Source organism: Apostichopus japonicus, chromosome 19, assembly GCF_037975245.1.
Source record: "Apostichopus japonicus isolate 1M-3 chromosome 19, ASM3797524v1, whole genome shotgun sequence".
Taxonomy (NCBI): Eukaryota; Metazoa; Echinodermata; class Holothuroidea; order Aspidochirotida; family Stichopodidae; genus Apostichopus; species Apostichopus japonicus.
In genome coordinates, this window is record NC_092579.1 from 7,997,244 (window position 1) to 8,014,125 (window position 16,882).

Sequence of the window (16,882 nt, forward strand, 5' to 3'; positions counted from 1 at the left end):
GGTAGACAAAAGGGGACTTCCCCTTTCGTATATACAGCCCCGTGATCGTGTTAACGCGGACTAAAATCTGCAATCGCAAACACAGCATAACAAGTGCATGCTTCACTGAAGATATGGGACTGAAATATGCAGAAAGGGATAAATAGGAGATGTATGCTACCTACTAAGCATGCGCATCTCTATCTTTGCCTTTTTACGGCGGAATTTGGTCAGAAAGTGAAAGAATGAAGTCCATCCTTAATACCATTCGTTGGTTTGGCACATTATATAGGTTCATTGAATCTTCTATGCAAACCAATGTGCTATACATATAGTGGAGTATGGAAGTGCCGTTACAACTAAACATTTATTTTATCTTTATATAGGGCCATATAAGGGGGGGGGGAGGGAGGTGGGGGGGGAGAAATTGAGACCACATTGATGTTATAAAAGCAAGCTTAAATTAAGTTAAAGTCAAATCACTTTAAACTGTTGGTATTTTATTGAACTATTTCTAGCCATACCTTTTCTGCAGATGGATTAAAACCACCGTTGTTGTACTTTTCATTCAAGGCGGCACGATCTTCGATATAAATTGTCTCAAAGACATAGATGGAACATATAGGTATCCGTGTAAACTTGTGTTTATGGTCTATTTACTTTTCAGGTAGAAGTTCAACAGTGTTTGAATATATATTGCTTAGGCTAGAACCCTCACATGATATTTGATAATATAGAGGCAACCATCTTTTATTTGAAGTTCTTATAACGTAGAGTTTACCATTGTGAGAATATTAGTCATGGCTCAGCTTGGCAAACTTTTATTGATATCATTTCTGGCAATCTTAGTCTCAAAAGCAAAACCAAATGCTTTTGACGACTATATCGCTATGCCCGACCCGACCTATACCTACCGAGTGATTCCCGAAAGCACCCGAAGGGTCGAGGGCGAATTTACGGCTTATGTTCTCAATATGACGTCACAGATATGGTTAACAGGTAGGTTTCTTATAAATTATTGAAAATTATATCCAGTAACTTTATTTTGATAAAATATTTAAGCGAGAAAATTTGAACAATTTTTAATTTAGATTAAAATTGAAATGTAAAAAAACTTGTATATGGACCACATATACCACGGCCTTGTGGATGGGTTGAGGGGGGGGGGGGTAAAGGGGATCATAGGGGATAAGGGGAATGAGGGGGATAAGGATGGGGGTTGAATTGGATCCCACACATGAAAATAATATCTGATTATGTAACCATATTTCATACTCTCCACACACACACACAGACAGATTATGAACACCGTCTCTCCATTTTATAGCCGATTTATACAGTACACGGTATCTCGGTATCACGGTATCTCGGTACACACAGACGTATTATTATTATTTCATACGTTGTGGTTAGACAATCACCGTTACAAATAGCTTATGATATCCAATGCCAATACAGTTTACAGTTATCACAGGCTAATGCATGTGGACCTCATTACCAATGTAATGTTCTATGTGCCTTGATATAGTATACCTGGCACATATAACGGTCAACTAAGGGCCAGACGACATTAACAAGTATATATGTGTGGTCGGAGTGAGGGGGTCGGGTCGGGGGTGGGGTGTAGATGGTTGTGTATGTGACACCATCCTTTATTTACATATATGCATTTAATTATTTAACTCGCACGATTCTTATGCACGTGAATATTGCAGAACACCTTGTATGGGTTTGAGAAATAACTAACCACAGGAATAATGGTGAAAGAGATATTGTTAAGTTTACCATAGTCTTTGCTTTTTCTTATGCGTGTATTTTTGTCGTTGTCAACAAGCTATTTTCTTTTACCTTACTTTTTCAAAGTCACACTGTTGTTTAATTCTGTCACCTTATACCACTTACAGCATTCGATTGCTTGTACAAATAAAATGAAAATTGGAAAAGAAGCTTGGTTTGTGGAGAGCATTTACGTGCGGTTGATACACGATATCAGTGGTTACATTTTGTTTATATTCACAGTTTACATGAATTTACGCTTTACCTTATGTTACTGCGCTGAGCATATTGTCTTGCATACACACACATAGAGTATATTTATACATACACACATACCGACGCATTATTTATGCAGTGAGTATACATATGCAGTATGCATGAAAATAACATCATATAGTGTTGACATGATATACGCGTGCATGCAAAGCGTGCAAGAGTATGCATGTCGTTAGTTACCGACTACACTTTACTTGCAGAATGCATACCTCATGTATAAACTGCGTGCATGTACTCAATGTCATGTGAACATGCGGTAAATATGCAAATATCGTATTTCCATATTTGGTGAATGCACACTGTATGAACAAACTTACTGCATGAGTAATATCAGTTATATGGTAATAAAGTTGCAAACCGGAATTTCATTGTGTATTATCAAATTATCGTTGAAAGTGTCCTTTCAGGAAAGTCACTACCGTAGCGAATAGAGTGGTCAAAAGGTGACTATATTCAATATTTACCTGAAAATATTGAACTGCAATTCAAACAGACACTTACACATTGCAAGGTTTGTATAACAAAACAACTAGGGTAACATACACCAAACAATAGTAACTATTAAATTCCTTTCAATAACGTACGAAAATAGTAACATATGTCAGACTATTAATATTATCCGTAGTGTCATGTGACACAGCTAGTATCGTGTGTCAAATAAGCCAAATATGCTAGAAGCTCTCGGAATGGACATATACATTATTAACAAACATTACTGAATCGATTTGACTGTATTTGAAAAACAAATTGTGCTTGCGAAGAATTCATATTTTGGTCTCGAGCCCCTGTGAAGGATAAACAAAACTCCTTTCTATAGTTTTTCATGATTCTGGTCCAATATTGAGGTCATAAGTATGAACGATGTTAGACCAATAAGGTCCATGGTGCATGTACTATTGTGTGGATGAGGTTTTTGTACAAGTGAAACTAAGATGATTGGGTATAAACTGAATTGTAATTGTAAAATGGTTGGTCGAATGGTTCTATTAATCAAGTGATTGTTTTCTTTTGAAACTGGTTAACCCGGGATCAAGATAATAATATTACTTAAACCACACTGATTAGCTAATCGTATTTAATCTTCTGTTGAACTTTGGTGTTTGGAGTTCGACCTAAGTAGTGGTAGTTAAAATAATATATTATTGATTTAAAAATTATTTATAATTACCTTTATCTATACCCTGGGAACGATAAAAATATTTGCTTACAAGCTGTGTTTACCTCTGTATGTTTATATATATATATATTCTTATTATTCTTATATATATACATATATATATATATATATATATATATATACATATATATATATATATATATATATATATATATATATATATATATATATGCGTGTGTGTGTGTGTATAGGGAAGGGAAGTTTGTTTAAATGGTTACAATCGATGGGTATAGGTATACATATGACATGGTTAAGCTGATATGAAAAAATATGGAAAGATTTTAGCAAAATTCCCCATAAAGTCTCGAAATGTGACTCATATCTCTTTTGTAGAGTACACCACCAAGATTGTTGTTCACAAAACGTTATAGAAGCTATCCGTTCAATTTCATTTTCCAATATTTTTTCCTGTTTATAAAAATGAGAGTTTATACCATCTTTTATATAATTTCAGCTAAGGACTCTTCTCAGCCAGTTTGGTGGCACTACCTGTACATTATAGTACCAGATACTCTCTACTACACCGATACAGCCTTTATGTGGATAACAGGAGGAAGCAACAAGAACTAGTACGATTAGTCTCAAAATTTTCTTGTTTGTTTCTGTGAACCATTTTCGTTTAATGACTGTCACTACTTAATAGCTTTGCTTATTAAAAAAAAGTATTATTTTTATGTATGTTTTTTATAACGTAGCAATAAAGATATCATGATCCATTATGAGATTGCGACATATACTTTTGTGGATGGACAACAACTTTATAACCCATTTTTAAGATGACTTCGTAGAACTGACTATCATAATACATTTACGAGAAATTAATATAAATACATCGTATTTGTTGGTACTTTATTGTTAAATTATTCTATTGTTTTACCTAAAGTATATTATCTTGATTATGACTATAAGAGTAATTAAATACACTAGAAAAGCATGCATGTCTTTACGAGAACTTTTCAATCCACACCTTTTACAGTAACATTACATTAGAAAGAAATTTGCTTTCTGTCGGTGCATCCGACGGTCAAAGAGTTTTGTGTAGTAAAGTGTATGGTACTGTAGTATAGTGTGGCACATGTGATGTAGTATAGCATATATAGTGTATTGGCTAGTTCATAGTGCAGCAAAGTGTTAATTCTGTGTAGGTCCAGTCTGTCTGATATGTTCCCACAATGTATGGGTTAGGAATTCTTTCACACAATAGTTTTATGGTTATACATTGCTTCAAATATGCTGGTAATACACAGGCCTGACGAGAATCGGAAGTAGGGTGGGGGGAGGGGGGGGGGGTGGAGTCACGGCATGAAAACTCGACGGCCCGGGTTTAATGTAGGGCCCTGGGAAATATGGAGGAGGCCGGGAAAACATAGCAAATATGAACAGTCAAAATGCGGGCCCTGTGACATAAGGGCCCCGGCCCGACCTTGCCCTTGACGTTTCTGGTAAATGTACATTCAAAGGTCTATTGTTACAATAAAAATGTCGGTCTATCTTAAAACTGTATGCATACCCAACTATGTTTGTCTAATGGAGATATTTATCTGGTATTTTGACTCTCCTCGTGCACACTGCAGACAGAGTGATATGGAGGTTTCTGAGGAAAATTACTCTTGCATATTAATATTTAGAAAATATATCGGTTCTTATTCTCTTTCCTCTTCTACCAGTGCTGCACCGGATCCACTAAAAGATGACGAGGTCATGCTTGTAACCAAATCAATTGTACAAACTGGAATGTAAGTTTCATGCACGGCGGCTTGACAACTTCAAGACGCCTTTTGTTCGGTGGTCATGAAGGGCAATGGGAAAACCGGGGGGGGGGGGGGAGATGTGTAGGGGCACAGTCATGCCTTAGATAATATTTCAATATATATTAAATCTTCTTCCTGTTCTACTGATTTCCATGCATGGAATTCTAAGCGAACGGAGGGCTGAAGGGTACGGGCGGACAGGCGCATGTGAGAAGTACATAGATCCAAGCGGTGGAGCTGGGGCCCTGAATCGAAACGAGTAAAACGGGTAAAACTAGTATATTTCCACGAAAAAAAAATGGAAATCGGCACAACCTATTGAGGCGGAGGGCGTATACAGCTCCACGACGATTATACGCAGTCACGGAGTTACGTGCCTAACGAAGGATCTGTTTATTGCGCATGTGCAAAGCGTTAATTATTTTAAAAAAAAAAACATTTAGGGTCATAACCCTATATAGAACATGTTTTCCAGACGCTCCTTAGCAGAGAATTCCCAAAGTACATCACTTATCCGTGATATCCTAATGTTTTTCTTTTCTTTTCCGTTTAGAGTTGGCGCTGTTATTAGACAAGTTCCAAATCAACCCATAGTATTTCCAGTAAGTACACCATATTATGACTTAAAAACAGTAATGCAGACCATTCGATTCAAGTTGGCGTTATTGCATGATAAAACTGATAAACCTGAAAAAGAAATGAGCTTAAGACATCCAGTTGCTATAAGGTTATAACTTATCTTATAATTTGTCTTCTGAATCTGTCTGTAGATGAACATGAGCATATAATGAATGACTAATCCATCAATTTGTTTCTTTCATGACTTGTAGGACGATCCCCGTGGCAACCTAAGCCGTTACGAGGATGACATCATCGCTTACACTTGGCGCCATTTTATAGAAGGCGGACAGAACGAACCAAACTGGTTGCTACGTTTCCCAATGACTAAGGTAACCAACGTTCCGCAAAAGGAGAATTTCCTGATACTAAATCACGAGTGACGAGAATGAAGAATGAACGAGGGAGGAGAAAGCGGGGGGGGGGAAGGGTGGGGGGAGCTTGCAGGGGCGAAGCATGTAGGGGCGCTATTGCACTACAGGTCTATGGGTCATATTTTGCAGGTCTTTATATACTGAAGTCATTCGTGTTTTCATTACAGGCCGTTGTTCGTGCTATGGACACAGTCACAGAATATATAAACCGAGATATCAGCAAATTCTTCGTAGCCGGAGAATCAAAGGTAAAAAACTTACTAACACATGAAATTGGTTAATCACTTATGTTATAAGTGTTAAACTTTCCACATATGCATGTAAAAAAAAGCATTACGATTCATTAACAATGCATATTTGCATATTGTATACATATATGATTATTATACTTTGCTGTTCCATAAAATTAAAGGCAAACACATTTTGGTGCGCATACTTTACTTTTAATGAGTACCGGTAAGTTCCCTTTTTTGCTGTATAGGTATCTATGCATTAAATTACAATTCATCTGGTAATCTCCCTTGGTAATCATTTCTTCAAAACTTAACTCCTGTCACTTTGTATATAAGATTAAAACATCAGTTTTTGCCATCATGATGTATCGGTCGTTCATTGGGGATTGTTTCTTTCAGAGAGGGTGGACAACCTGGACGACCGGTGCAATGGACAAGAGAGTGATTGGTATAATGCCCATTGTTCTCGATTGTCTCAATGTCAAACCTGTGAGTATATTACTATGTACACAATATAAACACCACTATATTTACAATGCATTAGGCCTATATAGAAATGACTGTATAACGCGAATCCAAATAACAAAATCATAACCAAGGAAAGTAAGTGATTCTAAATTCTTACATACATGTTTATTTTTAATACTGTTAAAGATGTTGTTCAACAGATAAGGGTATAAGACTAACTAAGCCTATATAGGTAGCATTCTTGCAATGAAACCTGCCATGCTCACCAGGCAACAGTAAGCTGAAAAATAAGGTGGCTTGGTGACTTACCAGGATATGCCAGGTCATGGGCGCAGATTAGTCTTGGATAATGGTGGGGACGCGTGTCTGTTCTCTGATACAATCAAAGCGGAGCGCGACCATGGGTTCGCGCGTAGCGTAAAAGGCTTTTTTTTGGCAAATATACCTCCCAGATCGCCGAAATGAACACTTCCCAGACCCAATGATGCTACCAAATCTCCTTAAGTTTTAGATCTCATGGCTTAGAAATTTAGTTTGGGTAAATACATAGGCGTTTGTAGAAATAAAAAAATTCAGGGGACCCAATAATCCAAGTAGACTTTCGTATACGATGGGTCTGGGGTCCTCTCCCAGAAAACAATTATAGACTGCCGAAAACTTAGGAAGGAAGGGAGGAAGGGAAGGGACGTAATCTCTACATGCTTTTAAAGAGCATTCTATAATACAGGCCAGGAGCATTAAAAAGTGAAACCTTCATTATACCATGTCAAGCTGAGTAATTTCTGAGCCACCATTCGATTCTGTTATCGCTGGTTATGTTCTAGTTTCGGGTTCCCTCTCCCCCTTTTCCTACCGACAATCGGATGTACTTTCCCCAAAATAGTGGGGGGGGGGGGGGAGGGCTTTTTGTAGAAACTTGCAATGTCATTATTGCATCATTTGTATCACCTCTCTAGAACCTACATCACCATTATAGAAGTTTAGGAGGATGGACTCTGGAATTTGAACCATACTGGTCTGAGAGTGTCACCAAGTACTTAGACTCACCTGGATTGGACGAAATGGCGGCTCTTGTAGATCCATATGGTAATTAGCTCATCAGCACTTGACCAAATACTAGTCGTTTTCTCTACTAACTTAACTAACGAACCCTAAGTATACTGAGTCTCTTAGCGGGTAGAAGAAAGGGCAGGAGGGAGGGGGGGGGGGACATGTGTGGGCAACGAAAAGGGTATTGGTCAGAAACTATAGCTACATTACACCAGTGTTTCCAACAATGTTTCAGTATATCGACTCCGAGAAATGAACTTCTATGCAATATATTTACAGATTATCGCATAATATTAACCAAGGTAGTTTATTCATTTTGGTTTCCATGCTTTGCTCTTACAGCTTACATTGACCGCCTCACGATGCCTAAGTACGTCGTGACAGCGAGCGGCGACGAATTCTTCCTACCGGACGACTCTCACTACTTCTACAGTGACATGCAAGGGCCCACTTACTTGAGGTAAGGTACTTCCCATACCGGTTATGTGGGCTCTATAATGCCCTATATAGGCAGGAGGGTATTGTTCAATTGGGAGAGGGTTTTCGGCATCATTACCTACACACCCCTCCCCCAAATTTGAAATATTTTAATCGTAATTTAAAGGTAACTCACCTAACCGATATAAATTAAACGTCAGAGATTAATTGTGGGATAACTTAATGCATCGTAACTTCTAAGGTGGGGGAGGGGATCCCATTTGAAAATCCCGGACTATCATAAGTGATATCGTTAACTGTTATGTAGAGTGGGTTCAACCAATCGCGGGTCCAGGAGTGCCCCCCCCCCCCCTCTTTGTCAATCCCTTGCGTGTACACCTACTATTGTTTCAATATGCCCCAGAATGCACCACTGGACGTCTAAAAGCTTACTTTTCAATGGGTAGGACCGCCAGACCCCCAACACGGGAGTCAGCTTCAATTACCACAAGGCCTCTCCATTTTAAATTCTTTGACCATGTACCCCTGTACAATAGTGGACAGAATTTGAAATAATGACGTCATCCACAACACAGTCAATTCATACCTTCATTATTTTGGTTTAAAATTACCTCCTTTTTGTTTCTCTCGATGTACACGTAATTACGACAATAGCCATTAACATTGTATCCGGTCGTATTTGATTACGTAATTTCAATAACTGTTTTTATTTTTTACAGAATTCACGCAAACGCTGAACACACATTTGTTTATCACAACCTTAATCTAATGGAGGAACTATCCGCTTTCATGATGAGTGTAATGGAAGTATGTGAAACCTCTTAAACGTTATTTTTGCCAACATAATAAGGGAAATTGGTTTATAACCTATATGTCAGTATGTCAATATATAAGTCCAACTTCTGTTTGTTGGATTTAACATATACCATTTTAAATCGATATTTATATGTTAGGATACATGTGATTATATACGTCAACATATACTAATTTTAATCATTGTATACACCGGCAGGGTTCAAACGAGATATAGAGGGCGAAGTCGAGATACGTCAACGAGACTAGTCCAATTCGATATTATATATGCCAGCTGAGATGGACATACACTGTTTTCAGAAAATCACCCATGTCTGTGAAAATAAATAGACATCTAAAGAAAATCGGAAAATGTACACCGATATAAATCGCCACGTGTGAATTTAAACTGTTATTAAATAAACCAGGTTTTAATTGACAATGACCGTGCAGTTTATATCGACTTAACTGGATCATTTAAAGAAATTAATATTATGTAATATATCGATTTGAGGTATGATTAACCTAACGCATCTGATTTCCTAATATTTACTCTCGACGCATGAATATGGTTTTTAACTTTCAGAATTGGGTTTGTTACAGGATTAAATATCAGCATCATTTGGTAACTGACTTTGAAGTTGTTTTCATATAAAGAGCTAAACTGACATGATATCCGTTTATGTCAAATAGATTACATCCTTTCTTTCACCAACAGAATGTTCCATTTCCGCAACTCTCTTGGGATCGATATGAGGTGAAAATTACTTAAATTTTTAATTGGTTGTGTATTTGAATAACGCTATATAACTCGTTGTGATTATACTGGAACATACGAAATAATTATGCTATGCAAAACATCGTACAATATAAGTCACGTGACCAGTGGTAACCATGTGAATCTCGCACAGAAAGGGTAATTTTGTGACATTTTAATATCGCAAGCATTCTCTGGCTACGATATTGTTCATTGCACAGTGTGTTATGGATCATACCCCCAATGGCCAGTTACGTAAGTATTACGCAATAAGAAGGAGTTACAAATGACATACACCTCTAGGTTTGTACTTTTAAAAGATTAAGCGATTCTCATGCATGCATCACGAGAGCTAGGTACCACCTGTGTGAATGTTGATAGAAAAATCAGAGAAATGAATAACAAAATATTGCATTTTAACTGTTTTGGATTATTATTATTATTTTTACAGAATGTGCTTAACACTTTAAGTAAGGATTGACAATTTCGACTTTCCGTGGACTCGGTCCCAAGAGAAAATGTTGGTGAATGTTACTGTTAAGCAATCACTTATTACTTTTTAACAATGCGTCAGTCGTCAGTCAAGTAGATGGCAGCATACACTATTAACACCTTCTTCGTTATTACATGATACTTTCATGGCCGTTCATCCCTTTTCACGATTTAGAATGCAACTCACGGCATCATAAAATTCCTGACTGATTTAACACCAATATCCGTTCGTGCCTACCAAGCCACGACCCTCTCTTCAGAAAGGTTTGTTATCCCCTTTGCCTTGCCGACCGGGATGGGCGATGGAAAAGAGGGGTGGGGGGGGGGTGGGTGGGGTGATTGTAGGCAAGAAGAAGGGAAAGCTTGTGCAGCAAAGTACCATCATACAATTCTTACTGATTGAGAAACGCAAACAGGAATAGCTCTCCTTCATGCTAAAATGCCCATAATCTTGCAGTAAGAGGTTTGGGCTACAAACGGGGAGGGACGGGGGGGGGGTCAGTTTGGAATGTGACGTCATGTTGGTTGCTATGGCTACGCCCTGTCCACGATGAGCTCGAGGATATCGATAGCCCTCACTATCTAAGTTGGACACACTGGGTGATTAATTATTGTTTGGTGGGTAGCTAACTTTGTTCACTGGCTGACGAAAAGATATACTTTGACGTAAACCAAACTCCGGAACCTAATGTATGATTTTCTCACACTGTAATTCCTTGGTTTGATTTTCTTACTCAGTCTGTCTTCGCCGGAAATTGAAACAAATACCATTTATTTTTACACACATGGGATTGGCTAAAGCAAACTGAATATTCATCCACCATATGTTGTTAGATTGCAACTATATACTTTTATGGTAATGATCACAAAACTATGCACATCTTCGATCGCAAAAAATGAGTTGCTCTTGTATGTGAAGGAATTATGCGCGAATGGCTATCATTCTTTTGTCTATGGTAGAGAATGTTTCATTCGCATTTAAGTGAAAAAAATATTTCAATTTATTCTATCTAATATGAAATAGTTGTAATTCAACCTAAACCTTTCTTACAGATTTGTGATAATGGCAACCATGTGTCTAGTTCGTTACGGTACTTGCTGAACTTTGTACCTTAATTTGTCCTCATTTTTTTCACTGCAGGCGTGACTTCCGTCTTGTTCGAGCCAAAGCCATCAACTCTACCGAGCCAGTACTGCAGCCCGTCCTTTACAAACCATTCCACACCAGTAATCCTGTAAGTTTAATCATGGAGGAAAAACTATTTTACCTTTCTGGTTTAATCAAGTGGTTCAATCATGGAGATAAAATCAATATACCAGGAAAATATTTAGAGTCAAGGTATTAAATAGGTCTACTGTCTGTATATATTAAGTACATTCATGTACCAGGATAATATTTAGAGTCACTGTATTAAGTAAGCCTATATCTGAATTGTGTACATTCCATATATACCGGGATAAAATTTAGACTTATGGTATTAAGTACATACATATATTAAGTACATACATATATACACGGACAATATGTGTTGCCGTGGTAACTATGTAGAAATCACGATGGGATGTAATCGAGTGTTCTGCTTGTATACAATCACAATTCCCGGATGTTCTATACACGAGCTAATCTTTGTTTATGATATATCGTTGCATTGTCAGGCACCTCGTGACTGCTGGAACCGCCAAGGGTGGGTCAGAGGTGGTCATTAGGGGTGGGCTGGTAACCTTTATGCACTGTTCCCAAAGAAGGAGAATGTTCCCGAATTAGCTGCCGGTACTTTTGAGAGTCAGTTTAACGTATAAAGTTACCTGTATACAGTCAATAGGAACATTTTCGAGACAGTGCAACACACACACAAACACATACGCACTCATTCGACAAACGCAAATAAAATAAAGATCTTAAATTTTATGTTTCACTTTTGTTTATAGTATCTGCCATTTCGTAAAACGTTGAAAGCAGCCACACCTTTATGATTTTTCTTTGTATTTCTATTAACAGTCCAAAGGAACTTACGTCGCTGAAGTTTTCAAACCAGTTCTTGGATGGACTTGCTTCTTTGTCGTGGTAAGTTGTGATTTTCAAAATGGCGTATTCAACATTTTTGTTAGGAACTCATTACTAAATATTATAGATACCACAAATATTTCGATAACATTCTTATACGGTCACTGTGAAATGTTACACTGTAAGATGTTGTCTCTCCTTCGGGAAGAATCAGGTGTTTAATAACGTAGTGTATTCAGAGCATATAGCTGTTATACAATTTAGATAAATATTTGAGTACTCTTTCATGTAAATAAAAGGTCGATGAACACGACAACTTGGTTAACTTTATTTTGAGAGTTACATTAAACGTTTAAGTTAACCAAAAAAGTAGTTTCATTACTATTAATAGTTTGACTTATTTCATCATCATTCCTGATGCGAATTTGCTGCACTAAGGTAACCATGGTAACAGATGACGTTCCAGTTACTCTATACAGTCTATAACAGAAAAGGATTTCGCCAGAATCCTACAAACACATAACAACATTCAAATATGATGCATGCACTGACATACAGGCGTGAGAGATTTCAATCCGGTCGGCATAAAATATTGCACCCATTGGGTACTAGTGCAGCCTCAGTCCAGGCCAGTAGCCAACTTGTCATATTTGGAGGGGCAGAGTGATTTTTTGGAAGGCAGATGTTTTGTTTGAGGGGGTCATTTGCAAGGATCCACCATAGGGGTCCATTTCTAAAACCATAAATTTGAAAAAGAGGTAAAGGGGGGAATTACCGTAATGGGGGGCATTGCCCCAGAATTCCCCCTTCTCTACCTTGGCTACTGTCCTGCATCATTCTTGAGCGCCCTACATTACCTGCACATTGCTTTAGGAAAGCGTTGTGGTTAAGTGGATAAGGCAGTGGACTTGTGATATAAGGGTTACAGGTTCGAGTCCTAGTCACATCGTTGCGTTGTGTCCTTGGGCAAAGCGCTTTATCTCCATTGCCGCCCTTCAATCAGATGTATATATGGGGACTTGTGAGGTAACTTGTAAATATAGTTGTGTGTACCGGTTTGTGGCTGCCCTTTATGGGAAGTCCCCCGGGGGACACGTGGATGAGGTGCACTGTGGTGCCCCAGGAGATATTGTTTGAATTGTGCACACTTTGGTGTACGTGACAACATACCAATGGCCCTAGGTTAAGTTGTAAAGTCGTGTGAGGAGGTCTTAAACCCAGACAAGACTGTAAACCTTCAGCTTTAACTTTTTAACTAAATCTAGGTTCATTGAGTATTTGGTTCCAAAGAATGTTATCTCTGGCCTAGTAGTAGAAACTTATTTGCGAACACCCCTTCTCCCATACCCTTGCTGTAGACTCATACTTGTTCTTAAGTGTTTTGTGCTTTGTAAGCAGAGTTAAGTCTAAAATATGAAGGTAGCCTATATGGTTGTTATTTTTTGTTCAACAGGCGGAATACCCTGGCCCACGTGGTTCAACGATTCGATTTACGTCAGAGTCTAACATTGTGCCTGACGTATTTCCGTTCCCACAATGCAAAGGTGAAGGGTGTGTAGGGGTATTGGTGTAGGCATTACATATTAAAGGCAGGGTCAATTTTCATATAAAATACTCTGCTATTAAAAAAAAAGGATCTACAATTTTTACGTAATCAAATATAGCAACCTACTGCCAGGATATACCGTTTAATGTTCTAATAATGTACGTTAACGTACGTAATTTTACTTATCGAAGACTTGTGTTCATTTAGTGTTGACTATGTCACTTAAAGTTATATAGCCTTTCCATATGGACATGTTCATGTTTGCGAAGGAATATATTCGAACGAAATTCATAGTTTTGTTAATGGAACTGCATTTACTTATAAGAATTACGACTAACTGTGACGATGTCAGTGTTTCCACAGACAAACAGTCGAGATGCATGTCAACTATAAGAACTCGATGAGATAGGATCGTTTACATCAAATACCCTAAAGGAGGAGGAAAATAGATGGAGAACATGGGGAGGCGTGGTGGTGAGAGGGGGGAAGCGACCGTAATTCCATTTGAGCGTTCATGTACAAAAGTCTTGGCGTTATCTACCAATAATTTTGCATGTACCAACTCTTCACAAAGTTGCCATAGTTATTTTATTTTGATATGTATATGATACTTTTACAATCATGAAAGCCACCGCTTTGTGATTATGAATGTTTTTGATTCAACGTGCAATGTTTAATTTCTTTACTAATTTGTTACGATTGATTATTCTTTTTTATCTCTCTCAAAATGTTCGACAGTGCACACTGCCTTATTACTATATATCAATATCAAAATTATGTGATTTTTTAATTTATTTTTAACATTTGAGGGAGTGTTCTTGTGAGATGATATAGTTAAAGAAAGTCTAATAATAAACCTGTGTCTGTCACTGTTCCTCTTTTTTTCATTTTTTTCATTATTTTTAGCAGTATTAACTTTAATAAATTGCTGTGTTGAAATGACAGTGCCTTCACAAATAATTGTTTATATATATATATATATATATATATATATATATATATATATATATATATATATATATATATATACAAACTGAAACGGCAACAAGTAAACACTTTCTTATAAATCATCTTTTGTGAATCTTGTTCAATAAACAAATAGTATATAATATAAGTAGACTTGTGAATAGACAAATAAACTTAAAAAATGAAAGGCATAATGGGCGGATATGAAGGTATTTCTGTTACTATAGTGAAGAGCCCTCCCCAGTGTTATTATCCCATTAATAAGCAAGTTACGTGTAAACATCAAAACAATATTATGGCAAGTGTTTCACTTGCAGTACAGCTATTACAACTAAAATGTGCCTAACATTAGAAAAAACAAAACGGATAGCACACATGGAGAAAGATTTGAAATGAAACTTTATGTAAAGATACAAACTGTGAACAATGAATTACTTAGTATAAACTTAAAAGAAAAAATAATGTTGTACTTCTGAAATGAGATGTGTATTTATCATAATATTCTGAGGTTGAACTCTCCCCCTTTAGTGATCTATTCTGTAAATATTCCAACAAGAGATGAACTGATTAAACTTAGAGTCAGAGAGCAATTACTATTTAAAATACAAATTGGGTTTCTTATGCTATGATGAATCATACCTGAAATTTGCATGACATGTAATCTTTGTACTAAAATATTATCAGATTTTGACCTAAGTACACCTAAAATCACTTCATTAAAATTTCTATGAGGATAATTTTCTTGAAAAATGTGGATTATTCGTAATATGTTTAGCCTATAGTGTAATATAATTTCTTCTGTGGATCAAGGAAATTTAACGTACATGTCACCATTCCATTCCGGATTAAATTCTTTGGAAAAATTCGTACGAATTTACTGACATGACGGTAAACTTAAATCCTTTTTTTTTCTTTACGTGAGATGCTGATCATTTCTCCTACTTTAAAAAAAAAACGTGATAACGTATCCCCCAAAGTTTGTTAAAAGCATTGAAAACTCGCCCCAAACAGCGTGCCGCCATCTCTAAAAAGTTGACTTTCCGTTGCTTGCAAGTGAAGTTTTCTCTTGTCGCTACAAAATGCAGACAGTAATGAAACGTGATACCTTCTTATCTTTAGCTGGACCTGAGATGTCCATCGCTGTATCGTCTGTACACTGTACTGTGGGTATTGACCGCAGTTGTATTTACTAACTGTACGCTAGTGTCCAATAACCGACGGTAGCAAGCTATGTATGTGTGTATTTTTGGAATCGATGGTGGTGTCTTGCACTTCTGTTACACCTCATTCTAAACTAGATCAGATTTCTTTTTGCGCGAGTCTTTACACCCTTTTAAGCTAGCCTAGGTCATACAGCTTGTACACACATGCGCACACACTGCGTTGTGTCTTGCCCGATTTGGTATAATGGCTGACGGTTCCACATGGCCGCACAGCGGCTATGCGTCGGCGGTATTATGAGTCCGCTCTCTAGTTCTTATGTTCTGCTCTATGATTGTATATTCAATTTATATGGCTTTGTGTCACCCACAATGACATGGAATCCAAAGTTTTGTCACTCCCTTGTAGACAGTGTGCAGTCAGTATTGCCATGTTGAGAGTCAACTAAATACGACATAGGCCTATACTAACTACCAAATGCAAGTTAGTGAAATACTAACATAAAGCGGAAGACCGAAGTTCCACCGACATTGTCGCAAGTACACGTAACCTAACTTAGTTTATTGTTGGTGTTACCTGTAACTGCATGGTCTAAGTTATTGTTGGCCTGCGTTGTCGCCAAGACGTCTAGCAATACTGTTATTGACTCATTCGGGGTAGGTTACTAAGTTGTGGCTGGAGGCCAGGTTACAAATCAATCTAAAATGTTTTTTAAAACACTCAGTCTCAATCCAGGTGGTCTCCAATTGATGTTGATCTGCTTCATATTACGGTATTCTGCAGCACAAACGGGAACATGCGGACGAAGAGGTAAGTTAAAGGCAATGAAGACTCGCCCCAGACCGCGTACCGCGCTCTGAAATAGTGAACTTTCCGTTGCTTGCAAGTGAAGTTTCTACGTCGCTACAAAATGCAGACAGTTATGAAACGTGATACCGAGTTATCTTTTATCTAGACCTGAGATGCCCATCCCTGTTATGTACACTGTGTTGTTGGTATTGACCGTAGCTGTATGTATTGACT

General features: G+C 37.5%; 2 protein-coding genes across 3 annotated transcripts in view; both read left to right on the forward strand.

The window, feature by feature from the left end:
• Positions 1 to 668: 668 nt before the first annotated feature.
• LOC139960446 (autocrine proliferation repressor protein A-like) lies at positions 669 to 14,601 on the forward strand. Its single transcript, XM_071958809.1, has 15 exons — positions 669 to 978; positions 3,663 to 3,777; positions 4,876 to 4,944; positions 5,513 to 5,561; positions 5,790 to 5,909; positions 6,119 to 6,199; positions 6,584 to 6,673; positions 7,609 to 7,738; positions 8,045 to 8,162; positions 8,860 to 8,947; positions 9,651 to 9,689; positions 10,357 to 10,445; positions 11,323 to 11,416; positions 12,181 to 12,246; positions 13,640 to 14,601. The coding sequence occupies exons 1-15, from the start codon at positions 780 to 782 to the stop codon at positions 13,757 to 13,759; spliced, it is 1,467 nt and encodes a 488-aa protein (XP_071814910.1). The 5' UTR covers positions 669 to 779; the 3' UTR covers positions 13,760 to 14,601.
• Positions 14,602 to 16,160: 1,559 nt separating this feature from the next.
• LOC139959682 (uncharacterized) overlaps positions 16,161 to 16,882 on the forward strand; it is a 64,000-nt gene continuing 63,278 nt past the window's right edge. The window contains exon 1 of one of the 2 annotated variants that reach the window (XM_071957479.1): positions 16,161 to 16,669. In XM_071957479.1, coding sequence (XP_071813580.1) covers positions 16,564 to 16,669 — 106 coding nt within the window. In that variant the 5' untranslated portion in view covers positions 16,161 to 16,563. The remainder of the gene's footprint in view (positions 16,670 to 16,882) is intronic. The other variant, XM_071957478.1, reaches the window with a different exon arrangement.

What these genes read in the sequence shown, in the direction of transcription:
- LOC139960446 (XM_071958809.1), top strand. Translation starts at nt 780, where the DNA reads ATGGCTCAGCTTGGCAAACTTTTATTGATATCATTTCTGGCAATCTTA. An exon ending in TCAATTGTACAAACTGGAAT is followed by an intron (nt 4,945 to 5,512) that starts GTAAGTTTCATG and finishes TTTTCCGTTTAG; the next exon opens with AGTTGGCGCTGTTATTAGAC. An exon ending in CATTCCACACCAGTAATCCT is followed by an intron (nt 11,417 to 12,180) that starts GTAAGTTTAATC and finishes TTCTATTAACAG; the next exon opens with TCCAAAGGAACTTACGTCGC.